The following is a 14,604-nucleotide window of genomic DNA, read 5'->3' as shown; positions in this document are numbered from 1 at the left end:
ATATGTTCTGCCTGCATGTGTGCCTGCCCACCAGAATGGGGCACCAGATCTCATTATATATGGTTATTAGCCACAATGTGGTTGCTGGGAATTGAACTCAGGACCTCTGGAAAAGCAAATAATACTCTTCATCTCTGAGCCATCTCTCCAGCCCTTGTTTTTGCTTTGTTTTGGTTTGTTTGTTCTTTTCAAGGCAGGGTCCTTTTGTGTAGCCCTGGCTTACCTTGAATTCACAAAATTCTACCTGCTTCTGCCTCCCAAGTTCTGGGATGAAAGGTTGTACCACCACACCTAACCAGGTTGTTCTGCCCACACACAAACCATGACTTATGCCCTCCTCCCCCACATACACAAATAAATACATGTAATAAAAATGTTTAAAGTGTCATTTTTCTAGGAACAGTTCTAAATCAAGAACCTACTATTAGTTTCTAGTTCTTTCCTGGGCTATTCAAGAGTATCCAAATACTAAATAAGGATAAAAGGAAGTCAGAACCTCTAAATATTCAAAGACATTTGGCATCTTTGCTTTCATGTTAGTGAATTTATACAGTAAACAGTTGATATTTAAATTACATACCAGTTCTTTTGGACCTATGTACATCACTACACAGAATCTCTTAATGCACATATGCTTACCCTATATAAGTCTTTCCATCCCTGAGTACTATCCTCACAAAATTTGGCATGAAAATTACTTACATCTGGAACTGCCATCATTTTCTGAGTGACAATGTTATCCAGAATAAAAGAAAACGCAACTTGGTCATCATCGTCAAGCAGGGGGTTGATAGCTTTCTCTAAACGTGCCAACTTATCCTCTTTCTGAAATAAAGCAAAGCAAAATGAAGGCAGTTTTCCTGAACTGTGATCACCACAGAAACACTGAAGCTAATTTAAAGTCCTGCTAGCTGTCTATGACTTTAGTCCCCAAAAACTTACTTATCTACTGTTAGCTACTATTCAGTTTCAGGCCAACCTAGTTAAAAGATACTTTAATAAAGGATCACAAAGGAAAATGTCAGCAAATCCTGGGTTTTTCCAGACAGGGTTTCTCTATGTAGCCCCTGGCTGTCCTAGAACTTGCTCTGTAGATCAGGCTGGCCTTGAACTCACAGAGTTCTGCTTGCCTCTGTCTCCTGAGTGCTGGAATTAAAGGCGTGCACCACCACCACCCGGCTTCTACATCCCATTTTTGTATAGTACCGAGAGTAGAAGGCTCAAGACAACACTAGTTGAGCTACAACAAGAATATCTTTGGGGGCCTGGAGAGATGGCTCAGTGGTTAAGAGCACTGACTGCTCTTCCAGAGGCTCTGAGTTCAATTCCCAGCACCCACATGGTGGCTCACAACCATCTATCATGTGATCTGGTGCCCTCTTCTGGCCTGCAGGTGAACATCCAGGTAAAGCATGCATACATTAAATAAATGAATAAATCTTTAATAAAGAGTATCTTTGCCAAATTGCACTTTTATAACATTGTCTTTTTTATAAAATGAATGATGAGAATATAGAACAACATAATCATTAGTTAATGGCTCTTTTTGTTTTGCTAATAAATAGGTATCCTATTTATTCCAGGCTGGCTTCACATTCAATGTATAATCCCAACTTGATTAGTGACTTATATAAGGAAACTTAATCCAGCAAATTCACTTCAGCCTGCTTACTATGAAAACCTCTGTAGTCTCATTGCCTCTATCCTCAGTCCTTAGTCTCGGGAGCCTTATTAAAAAAAAATATTTATTTATCAATATGCATACAGTTCTCTACCTGCAGGCCAGAAGAGGGCACCAGATCACATTATAGATGGTTGTGAGCCACCATGTGGTTGCTGGGAAATGAACTCAGGACCTCTGGAAGAATAGTCAGTGCTCTTAACCTCTGAGCCATCTCTCCAGCCCACTTTCCCCCCATTTTTTAGACAGGTTCTCCTAACCTTGAACTTGAAATGTTGCCATAATTACCTTGAATTTCTGAATCTCTTACCTCCACCTCTCCTGTGTACCAATACTGAATTTTCATACCGAATTCAGGACTTTAGCCTTCTAACAGATACAAAGAGGAATCTAATTGGTTTGTTTTTGTTTTTGTTTTGTTTTTCTCTGTGTAGCCTTGGCTATCCTGGACTCACTTTGTAGTCCAGGTTGGCCTCAAACTCACAGAGATCCACCTGCCTCTGCCCCAAGGGTGTTTAGTTTGTTATTTTGAGACAGGGTCTGGTCCAGAACTTGTATTCATCCTGCTTCTGACTCTTAAGTGTAAGTGCTACAATTACACTTATGGATTACAATGCTCAACTAACTGTGGCTTAAACATAAAATTTATGTCCACCAAGTTGAGAAAATTTTCCATGTTCAATTATGTTCTCTTTTGTAAATTATCTATGTCAGTATCAAGCTTCATTGTTGCCTGTGCTTTTTTTTTAAAAAATTATTTACTTTTATTTTATGTGGTGTTTTGCCTGCCTGTATGTCTATGTGAGAGTGTTAAATCTTGGAGTTGCAGACAGTTGTGAGCTGCCATGTGGGTGCTGGGATTTGAACCCAGGTCTCTGGAAGAGCAGTCAGTGCCCTTAACCCTGGAGCCATCTCTCCAGCCCCTTACCTGTGCTTTTATAAACTTATAAGGTAACACAATCTTCTTTAGTAAGAACAGAAGTTCATAGAGAGCTTGAGGCTATAAGTTAGTGATAAAATGCTTACTTAGTAAGACAAGAACCTGGTTCAGCTTCCAGTACAGAGGGAAAGAAAAAAAAAAAAAAAAACAGCACAAAGCCGGGTGTGGTGGTGGCATACGTGTTTAATACCAGCACTCAGGAGGCAGAGTCAGGTGAATTGCTTTGAGTTCAAGGCCAGCCTGGTCTACAAAGTGAGTCCAGGACAGCCAGGGCTACACAAAGAAACCCTGTCTTGAAAAACCTAAAAAAAAAAAAAAAAAGAAAAGAAAAAAGAAAGAAAGAAAAAAAAACTCAACCAGCACAAAATATTATCCTTTAATTTTTTTTTAGATTACTTTTTAAAAATTAAATTGTCAGTGAGGCATGGGCGTTGTGGCGCCCGCCTGTAATCCCAGCCCAGCACTCTTGAGGCAGAGACAGGTGGATTACTGTGAGTTTGAGGCCAGCCTGATCCACAGAGCTGTCTAGGACAGCCACGGCTGTATAGGTGTATGTCACTATACCTATTATTTGCCTTATCTTTAATTCTTACCTCTTTGAGTTTTTCATCACAGAGATCCAGCATTGATTGAGAAATCTGAGTCAGTGAGTGTTTTGGCCCTACAGAGGAATAAGAAATGGCCATTATAAACGGGAATTCAAAGTTGCCACACACTTCCAACACTTAACACATTTACTAAAGAACCTAAAAGGTCCCAGGTACCAGCCTAGTAACTAAGTTAGGCAGACACACCAGTCTTTCTTTCTTTCTTTCTTTCTTTTTTTTTTTTTATCTTTCTAAGACAGACTACCACGTATCCCAGGCTGGTCTAGAACTCGCTATGTAGCTGAGAATGACCTTCAACTTCAAATCCTACCTCACCTCCTTGGGACTACAGGTGTGTGCTACCACACCAGGTACAGACACCACCAGTCTTTACTCCATTTTCCAATGCCTAAAATATAATGGGTAAACAATATGATCGAAAATGAATTTTAACTGTTCTTTAAGTCCACACATTCTTGTATTACAACTAGGTTTTTTTTTTTTTTTTGGTTTGGTTTGGCTTGTTTTTTTGAGATAGGGTTTCTCTGTGTGTAGCTTTGGCTGTCCTGGAACTCGCTTTGTAGACCAGGCTGGCCTTGAACTCACAGCGATCCGCCTGCCTCTGCCTCCCTGAGCGCTGGGATTAAAGGCGTGCGCCAGCACAGCGCTGGATCTACCGAGCATTTCTGACCACTTCTTTTCAGTTATCATTTACTAGATTATTTTCTGCCATCTGACTCTGCTTAGTGTCCCCACAGAGCCTTAACCCCAACCCTATCATTTTTTTTCAGCATTTGGTTATTCACTCAAATGTTTTATGCCTTGTCTAAGACACAGTCAATGATAGGAACATAAGGATAACTAAGGGCTCCTATTATAGAAAGTTCTGGATTAGTCAAAGAAAATGACTTGAAAATAAATCATTGCAGGACAGTGTAATCCTATTAAATATCTATAGATGAAATAATACACTGCCAGAAAATACATAATAACCTAGAATCACCACAAACTGACAAATTGTTAAAGTAGGTGAGTAGGTACAGTAAAGTTTATCCCTCTTACAAATTTCCATAATAAAGTATAAAAATTTCTATCAGTATAAATTAAATACACTGGTTGTACATAAATCATATTCTATATAAGTGTATACCAAATCTGCTCATTGGAAACCAAGACTGGTGGTATTGGCTGGTAATTTTAGCTCCTTGGGAGGCTGAGGCATAGATTACAAGTTCAAAATCAGGCTAGACTACAAAAAAGTTCAGGCTAGCCTGTACAACTTAGCAAGACCTCATTCCAAAACAAAAAGTAAAAGAGAGGCTGGGATATAGCTAAGAGTTAGAGCATTTGCCTAGCATGCTGAATACTTTGAGTTTAATCTTTTTTGTTTTTAAGATTTATTTATTTATTATGGATACAGTGTTTTGCCTGGTACACCTGCATACCAAAAGAGGACACCAGATCCCATTATAGATGGTTGTGAGCCCCCATGAGGTTGCTGGGAATTGAACTTAGGACCTTTGGAAGAGCAGACAGTGTTCTTAACCTCTGAGCCATCTCTCCAGCCCTTTGGGTTCAATCTTTACTGCAATAAAAATAAAGGAAAATAATCTGCTTTGGTGGGGAGTAGGTAAGTCTTATTTAGGTAGTCATTAGAGAATAAAAGTCCAACAGGCAAACAATAGGAAAGGACATGTCAGAAAAGGAAACATATACAAAGACAGAAGGGAAAGTCAGAAGGGACCACATTAGAAGATCTTGTAAGTACTAGAAAGCTACTGAGTATTTATTTTATTGGTTTTTCGAGACAGGGTTTCTCTGTGTAGCCTTGGCCATCCTGGACTCACTTTGTAGATCAGGTTGGCCTCGAACTCACAGAGATCCGCCTGCCTTTGCCTCCCGAGTGCTGGGATTAGAGGCGTGTGCCACAGCACCCAGCTATGGTGCTTCTTTTCTTTGTTCATTTTTTGCGGTACTTAGGTAGCAAACATGCTAGCCAAGTGCTCTACCTCTGAGCTATACCCCTCAGGCTAAGACAGTAATTTCCTAAATTTGAGTTCTAGGGTAGAATTGCCACCCTGTCAACAATAGGAAGAACTAAGGCAAAAACAATGTTTGGAAGCCACTACAAGAGGTTAAACAAGAGACAGCAAGAGCTTCAATTAACAAAGTAGCAATGATGACAAAAAGTAAAGGGACAAGTTTCAAAGAAAATGCCGATAGTATACTTTATAGGACTTAGTTATGAGTGTGAGAGAAAGAGTGTGGGATCAATTGTGACTAAAATTTCTAGGTTGTATAACTAGGCACCTGGCAAAACCGTTTATCTACAACTGGCAATCAGATAATGAATTGCCAGCAGGACAATGAGAAGGGTCCTGTCTAGCAAGCAACTGGAAGCAAAGATATGAAGCCTTGACTAGACGGAGAGACAGAAGATAGGGGCATCAGTGGACATACAGTAGTTGAAGTAGTAAGAAAAAAGTAAAAGGCTACTCACTGATTAAAAGTGTGTACTGCTCTGGCAGTTCAGTTCCCAGCACCCACACCAGGTAGCTCACTACTGCTTTTAACTCTAGTGCCAGGGTGATTCAAAGCCTCTGGTCACTGTAGATACTTGCAATCACATGCATACATCAAAACACATACAAATAATTAAAATAATAAAGTAAATCTTTTTTAGAAGTAGAAAATAAAAAGTGCTACACAGAACACTCCTGGAGGGCTGGAGAGATGGCTCAGCGGTTAAGAGCACTGGCTGTTCTTCCAGAGGTCCTGAGTTCAATTCCCAGGAACTACATGGTGGCTCACAGCCATCTGTAATGAGATCTGGTGCCCTCTTCTGGCCTGCAGGCATAGAGTCAGGCAAAACACTGTATACATAAATCTTAAAACAAATCTTTAAAAAATACTCCCGGAAAGGAGAGAAGAGAGTATCAAGAAGGAAAGGGGGGGGGGGCACCATCCCAAGTACATGAAAAGATCCTCAGTACCATCAAGGACACATAAACACACACGATATGCTACTTCCCACGCACTAGGATGACAAGTGGGGGTGAGGGTGAGGAGAAAGCAGAATGTGTATAAAATATATGTTCCATTTCTAGTAGAACTGCAAAATGATACAGCTATTCTAGAAACTGGGAATGTATCAGGTTTTCAGAATGCTAGTCACAGCGACCCTCCCTATAAACTTATGGCTTCCTCTCCTATGCATATACCAAAGAAAACTGAAAGCAAATGTCCAAACAAAAGTTTAAACATAAATATTTACAGATGCACTGTTTATAGTAGTTTAGAAGTGGAAAAGTCTCACACAAACTCTGGTCCCCATATTTGACCACGTCCCCTGGATAGGGAGGCCTGGTGGCACTCAGAGGAAGGATAGCAGGCTACCAAGAAGAGACTTGATACCCTATGAGCATATACAGGGGGAGGAAGTCCCCCTCAGTCACAGTCATAGGGGAGGGGAGTAAGGGGAAAATGGGAGGGAGGGAGGAATGGGAGGAATGAGAGGATACAAGGAATGGGATAACTATTGAGATATAATATGAATGAATTAATAAAATATAATTTTAAAAAAAGAAGTAGAAAAATCCAAAATGTTTAATTTGTTAAAAAAAAACAAAATTTGTTACTATCTATATATTAAGTTGTAATAAAAAGGAAATAAGTTAGGTATGATGGTATGTTTCTATAGTTAAAGAAATCTAGAGACTGAAACACTTAGATAGCAAGTCTGCGGCCAGTCTGGACTTAACAGCAAGTTCAAGACCAGCCATGGTATTTAAAGATCCTGTCTCAAAGAGAGGGATGGTGGGATCAAAGAACAAGCAATAGCTGCATTATTGAGGGGAAGGGAAGAAAGGGAAGGGAGGGAGGGAAAGAAGGAAAGGAGGAAGGCAGGCAATCAAGTCAAAACATTTCATGCCATTGTTACCACCATCAACACTGACACATGAGGAAGGATACAAAGTTGGGAGAATCTTGTTTTATTTTATTTTATTTTATTTTATTTATTTATTGCCACTGCTGGGGACTGAACCTAGGATCTCCTGGGTGCTGGTTAAGTGCTTTATCAAAGAGTTACATCCTCCAGTGGGGCTTTATTTCTCTTTATCTTTCTTTCGTTTTTATTACACTGGCAATGGGGGGGGGGCGGGTAGGGGGAGTGCGTGTGCAAATGTAGATACATAAGCCATGGCACGTATGTGGTCAGGACAGCGTTCAAGAGTCAGTTCCCTCCTCCCACTGTAGCTTCTGGGGTTGAACTCAGGTGCTTTTCTCTGTTGAGCCACCTGGCTGGCTTTATTTGTTATTTTTGAGACAGAGGCTTATGTAGCCCAAGCTGGCCTTGAACTTGCTATGCAGCCATCAAGGATGACTTTGAAATCCTGATCCTCCTGCCCCTACTTCCCAAGCGTTGGGATTATAGGCACGTGCCACCATACCCAACCGCCTTATTCTTCCCTTTTATACAATTTGGCATGCTGCTTGGCTCTGGGAACTATAAACATAAATAATAGTATCTCTAACAAGTCACAAACTGGCCAGATATATAAATAATTATGGGATAAGAGCTTTAAGGTTAATTTCATTGTGCTCAGAAACACAGAGGATAAAAAAAAAAAAAAAAAAAAAAAAAAAAAAAAAAAAAAAAAAAAGCTTTTTTTGTTCTTGTTTTTGTTTTTTGATCAATCTGATAGTCAGTCTTTTGGAAAAGATAATATGACTTAATCTGGAATTATGAATGGCAATTCACCATTGAGGGGAAGAAAGTGAAGAAAAGACTGTAAAGACACGGAAGTACCATGGGATATTCAAGTGAAATATAAAGGTGGGCGTGGTTAAGTGGACACAGAAGCTAGTCATTGGAGAGGAAATTTGATAAATAAGTTGGACTGGCTTGTGGAATGTTTCAGAATCAGGCATCATTTTTTCCTGTTTATACATAAGGAAACAGAAGAGGTTATGAGATAATAACTAGCATAATCATCATAGCTCTGTTGGTATTATCTATTCTCTGGATGTCAGCATTTATATATGACTTAATGTACACTGATTTCTTCCTCCTTGCCTTTCTGGGTTTTTCTTTTTTTTTAACAAAATGGACATCTAACCCTGTAACCAAAATGCAGACGGAGTTAAAACACACAAAATAAATACGGCTCCAGGAACATCCTTTGTAGAGTCTACCCACACTCAATGCCTCTTCAACTTACCTAGCTTTACTTTTTTGTCTCCCTACTCATCCCAATTGTTTCAACAGAAACACTTCAATTTCCCCAGAGAATACATTAAAAATGAAATAGTGGGAGGCTGGCTGTGGTAGAACATAGCTTTAATTGCAGGATTCATTTGAGAGAAAGGGGCCAAAGTACTTCTGTGATTTTTAAGGCCAGTTTGGTCTGTACAGTTAGTTCCATGCCAGCCTACTTATTGAGAACATGTCACTCACAAACAACAAACAAATAAACAGGTTAAATAGTGGAAGTAAAAAGAAGTAACACTTATTATATGATTGAAATGTGCGTTACCTGGTGCTCATACTTAAGAATGTACATTATGGCCGGGCGTGGTGGCGCACGCCTTTAATCCCAGCACTCGGGAGGCAGAGGCAGGCAGATTGCTGTGAGTTCGAGGCCAGCCTGGTCTACAAAGTGAGTCTAGGATAGCCAGGGCTGCACAGAGAGACCCTGTCTCGAAAAACCAAAAAGAAAAAAAAAAGGCTGGAGAGATGGCTCAGAGGTTAAGAGCACTGACTGCTCTTCCAAAGGTCCTGAGTTCAATTCCCAGCACCCACACGGTGGCTCACAACCATCTATAATGTGATCTGGTGCCCTCTTCTGGCCTGCAGGTGTAACGCAGGCAGAGCACTGTATACATAATAAATTGTGAAAGAAAGATCATCCTTGGCTACATAATAAGTCTGCTGTCTTAGAAAAAAAAAAAAGAATGCACATTATAGTGTTTTCATCCATTCTAATCTACTCTGAATTTAGAACCAGCAAGAGGGTAAGAATCTGAAAGGTGACCTTTACAGTCAAGGAACAAGGGACTGTTACCATTATAGGTTGCACTATTTTTCACAATCAGTTCCAAATGTTCTCTGAATTCTTCCCGAGATGGATAGAGGCGTTTGCGCACATTTTCACGGAGTGTCTGTAGATCCATTGGCCGAGTGATGATTTTGTAGTAGTCCTTCACGACCTTTGCGTTAACTGGGGTATGGAAAGGGTATGTCTGTGGAAACAGAGAGCCAGCATCATTTGTGAGCAAAGAACACCTGACAGAGCCAATTACATCTTACTGGTTTACCAACTCTCAAAGGGGTTTTTCGGATGTAGTAAGTCTGTTTCTTGCATTAAACCATTTTCTTCTTTTCCTCTTTCTTTCTTTCCTTCCTTCCTTTCTTTCTGGTTTTTCAAGACAGGGTTTCTTTGTGCAGCCTTGGCTGTCCTAGAACTAGCTATGTAGATCATACTGGTCTCCTGTCAGGAGCCATAGGACCTTGCCTGACTTGCCCCAGTGGCTGAGAGGCCCTGCTGGCTGAAAGCCACAGCTGTCTGCATACTTGAGATAATTATTCTGCCTGGCTACCACAAAGATCCAGCCTGACCTTGAGAAAGAGAACATTCGGTGTATCGAGACTTCTGTATAGTCGCCCCACTCCACACCTGCTGTCCTTGGGCCTGGCCCAGAAGATTTTGTAACTTTCTACTGCATTCCTTCTCACCCCCGCCCTTTCAGAAGCTTATTATAAATTTGGATACCCCCTTATAATAAACAGCTCTCGATAAGCAAAGTTTTTCCTGGGCTCGTGCCTTTCTCTCACCTTATTCTTTATTCACAGGTCGCGACCCTCCTCGCCACTCCACAATAACTGAACCCGCGGGTCGGGAACAGTCTCCAACTCACAGAGCGCCACCCGCCTCTGCCTCCCAACTGCTGGGATGAAAGGTACACCACAACACCTAGCAAGGTATTGAATTTTTTGGAGCTAGAGTTATACATGGCCGTGAGCCACCTAACACGGGTGCTGGTAACCAAGTATGATTTATTTTTATTAGTTTATGTGTGAGTGTTTTACATACATGTAGGCCTGTGCACCACATGTGTGTCTGGTGTCTGAGGAGGTGGTGAGTTTCCATGTGGGTGCTGGGAATCGAATCTGAGTCCATTGCAACAAGTGCCTGTCACTACTGAGCCAACTCTCCAGCCCCAGCAGTATGTATTGTAAATCGGTGGGCTGTCTTTCTAGCTCCATATATCTTAGACACTTATGGAATGCAAAAATTGGTCTTGTAAGTCATACAAGTTTGAGGCTGGAGAGGTAGCTCAGTGCTTGTAATAGCACAGTATGAGCCTCCAGAGGACCTAAGTTTAGTTTCTAGTTCCCATGCCTGGGGACTCACGATCTCTTGTAACTTTGGTTCAAGGTGATCCAATGCCTCTGGCCCCCAAGGACACTTGCATATGCATACAGAGACATAGATAGATGGATGGATGGATAGATAGATAATTTTTAAAAATGAATCTTGCTACTGCAATTCCCAGAGAGTTGAATTCACATATCATAAAAAAAGAAAAATTGAATGGAAACTAGAAAAATATTTTCTTATAACTCATGTGTCCTTCTGCCTACATTCTGTCCTACTTTATCACCTAATAGTCTATTAAATAATTTAAAAACAGACAAAAGCTCAAAGATTTAGAAGTTCCAGATACACACATATACACACTACTGCCATCTAGTGGAAGTAACAGGAAACACAAAGAGCCTTGGTTTTCCTATTCTATACATTTAACGTAACGAACTCACATTTGGAAGATCTCTCATGTCATTGATGATAGACTCTAAGATGGAAGACAGTGTCACCATAGGGTCTGTCCGGCGCCGGTGGATGGATTTATGAGGTCTCTAGAAAGAACAACAACAACAAAAACCAACCACACATACAAACAAGATATCAGAATGCTTTAAACAAACAAAAAACCCCAAACCCCCACAAAAACAAACAAACAAAAAAATCATTTTCCAAATACACAGATACATTTTATAAATCTTCAGTAAAGCCAGACTTGTAGGGCTTAAGCCTATAATCCCAGCAATTGGGAGGCTGAGGTAGGAGGATTGCTGCAAGCTCAAAGCCAGCATAGATTGCATAGTAAATTCCAGACTAGCCTGGACTAGAGGGAAAAAGCAAAGTCGCAGGGGAGCGGGTAAGCTGGAGAAGTGGCTCAGTGGTTAAGAATCCTTGTTGCTTTTGCAGAGGACCTGGGTTAAGGTTTCTAGTACCCACATAGTTGTTTCCAACTAACTCCACAATGCACTCTCTTCAGGCTCTGCTGGCACCAGGCATGCATGTAGTGCACTTACACACATGCAGGCAAAGCACTCATGCACATCAAAAAGAGGGGTGGGCAGTAAGATGGCTCAGTGGATAACGGCACTTGTCATACAAATAGTGACCATAATTTGATCTCTAGCCTCCATGTAAAGGAGAGTAACCCAGTACTAGGGAGGCAGAGACAGGCAGATTTCTGAGTCTGAGACTAGCCTGGTCAACAGAACGAGTTCCATGCAAGTCCTGGAGCTACACAAAAAAAACACTAACTCAAAAACAACCACCACCACCAAAAAAAAAAAACAAAAAAAACAAAAAAACAACAAAAAAAAAACCCACATAGATTTTAATAAATTATATAATAAAAAGTACACAAAATTCTCAATGAATAGACATAGGGAACATTGGACACCAACAGAGCCATGTCACAGAAAGCTGACGGAATCAATGAGAACCTATCTGATAAGAAGAAAGTACAGATACTCACATTCAAATAGTCACAGTGAACAGTGGTTCCAACCCGCCGTTTTTTCTTGGGAGGAAGTTGTTGTTTAGGGAACTTCAGGACCAGAGATTTTCTGCGAACTTCATCTGCACTACAATCAATAACATTAACATATGTGTTATTTGCAGTAGTTCCCAAAAATAATAGTGGAGAGATGGATCAGTAGTTAATGTACTTGCTACTCTTACAGAGAGGACCAGCTCCCAGCACCTACATGGTAGCTCACAACTAGACAGTCAGTTTCAGGGGATCCGATACTCTCTCTGACCTCTATGGGTACCCGGCACACACAATGGTGTACTTACATACATGCAGGCAAAACGTTCATACACATAAAATAGATCATATAACTCAAATATATTTTTATAGTTCCCAGACATAAAACAACTACAATGAAAGGCCCAAAGTACCTACATGTGAGCACAGGATGGTAAGTCAAAGAAACCAAAGGGCAAACATTCATCTTCTATACCTCAGATTGCACAAGGCCTGAGGACCTCCACATTAGTAAAGAAGGAAGTTTTGTCTCAGTTCCCTATTTAGAAAATGAGGGAACTAGGCTAAAGGCATATCAAGATTCCTTCTACTTCTAATATTCTATCTTGGGGTTCAAAAGCTAGAACATTGACTCATTCAGAATCTAAAAGAAGCCGGGTGGTAGTGGCGCATGTCTTTAATCCCAGCACTAAGGAGGCAGAGACAGGCAGATCTCTGTGAGTTCGAGGCCAGCCTGATTTACAGAGTGAGTTCTAGGACAGCCAGGGCTGTTAACACAGGGAAACCCTATGTCCAATAAACCAACCAACAAACAAAAAAATCAGAACATATGTGAGTCTGGACATGTTGGCATACCAGTGAGGCAGAGGCAGGCAGATCTCTGTTAGTTTGAGGCTAGCTTGGGGCATTGGAGAGATGGCTCAGAGGTTAAGAGCACTGTCTGCTCTTCCAAGGGTCCTGAGTTCAATTCCCAGCAACCACATGGTGGCTCACAGCCATCTACAATGTGATCTAATGCCCTCTTCTGGCATACAGGTGCACATGCAGGCAAAATACTATATTAAATAATAAGTAAATCTTTTAAAAATATATCATGGCTCACATATGTTGATAAATAAAGGATGGTCAAACCTAAATTGAATGCAAAAGGAAATATAGTAACTGGCTGGGTGTGGTGGCGCACGCCTTTAATTCCAGCACTTGGGAGGCAAAGGCAGGCGGATCACTGTGAGTTCGATGCCAGCCTGGTCTACAAAGTGAGTCCAGGACAGCCACAGCTATACAGAGAAACCTTGTCTCCAAAAAATAAAAAACATTGTTAACTGTACCAAATTGAAGTTTAAAATTATATGCAGAAAGAGTAAATCTAGGGCCTTGCCATACTAAGCACAAGATCTACAGATGGGCTATTAACATATTCCTACCCGTCCTTTCACTTTAAAAAAGACATTTTTATTTTGTGTGTATGAATGCTTTGCTTGCATGTATGTATGTGTGCAGTATGTGTGTGTCTGGTGCCTGTGAGACCAGAAGAGGTGTAGGATATCCTGTTTAGAAGTGGAGTTACAGATCATTGCGAGCTGCCATATAAGCGCTGGAAACTGAATCCAGATCTTAGGCAAGAGCAGCAAGTGTTCTTAACCACTGAACCATCTCTCCAGCGCTTATATTGTTTTTTGTGTTTTTTAAAAGATTCTTTATTATGTATACAATGCTCTGCCTGCACATGTGTCTGCCTGCCAAAAGAAGGCACCAGATCGCATTATAGATGGTTATGAGCCACCATGTGGTTGCTGGGAATTGAACTCAGGACGTCTGGGAGAGCAGTGAGTGCTCTTAACTGCTGAGCCATCTCTTCAGTCCTGTATCACAGGTTGGATATTTGTTTGTTTTTGAGACAGAGTCTCTCAATGTAGTCCTGGGTATCCTGAAACATTTTGTTGTCGTTGTGTTTTATTTTTTTGGTTTTTCGAGACAGGGTTTCTCTGTGTAACAGTCTTGGCTGTCCTGGACTCACTTTGTAGACCTTGCTGGCCTCGAACTCACAGAGATCCGCCTGCCTCTGCCTCCCGAGTGCCGGGATCAAAGGCGTGCGCCACCACGTCCAGCCAGTTACTAGATTTCCTTTTGCATTCAAATTAGGTTTGACCATCCTTTTCTGATCTATTCTCTTAAGTTAGCACATACCGTAATGGGTTTCATCGCGGCATTTCATACGCACATGTCATTTTACTTTTTTCTCGCTCACTCCTTCCACACTAGCCTCCCTCATGCCCCAACCCTTGCTGGCTCCCTGCCTCTCCTCCAACACTTTCCCTTCAGCCTTCATCAGCACATGTATTCCGTTAATCCTTTTTACCTCCCATCCCCATCCCAGTCCTTGAACTCACTTTGTAGCCCAGGCTGCTCTGGAACTTTCGATCCTACTGGCTCAGCTTCCCAGGCAGCTGGGATTACATGCCTGTACAACTAGGCCCAGCTCAAATGTTCTGAACTTAATACCTCACTGAACATCTTCAGCTGCATAGGCAGAAAACAAACTCCAA

General features: G+C 41.1%; 1 protein-coding gene across 1 annotated transcript in view; it reads right to left on the bottom strand.

The window, feature by feature from the left end:
* Positions 1 to 14,604, bottom strand: part of Taf1 (TATA-box binding protein associated factor 1) — a 71,571-nt gene that overhangs the window by 19,251 nt on the left and 37,716 nt on the right. The window contains exons 26-30 of the mRNA XM_051141998.1: positions 12,044 to 12,152; positions 11,031 to 11,129; positions 9,274 to 9,451; positions 3,215 to 3,282; positions 703 to 825 (exon numbers count right to left, since the gene is read on the bottom strand). Of these exons, the coding sequence (XP_050997955.1) occupies positions 703 to 825; positions 3,215 to 3,282; positions 9,274 to 9,451; positions 11,031 to 11,129; positions 12,044 to 12,152 (577 nt within the window). The remainder of the gene's footprint in view (positions 1 to 702; positions 826 to 3,214; positions 3,283 to 9,273; positions 9,452 to 11,030; positions 11,130 to 12,043; positions 12,153 to 14,604) is intronic.

The sequence above is a fragment of the Acomys russatus genome, chromosome X, assembly GCF_903995435.1.
Source record: "Acomys russatus chromosome X, mAcoRus1.1, whole genome shotgun sequence".
In the NCBI taxonomy this organism is placed as follows: Eukaryota; Metazoa; Chordata; class Mammalia; order Rodentia; family Muridae; genus Acomys; species Acomys russatus.
Note: the sequence above shows the minus strand (reverse complement) of the source record. Positions and strands in the feature narration are given on the sequence as shown.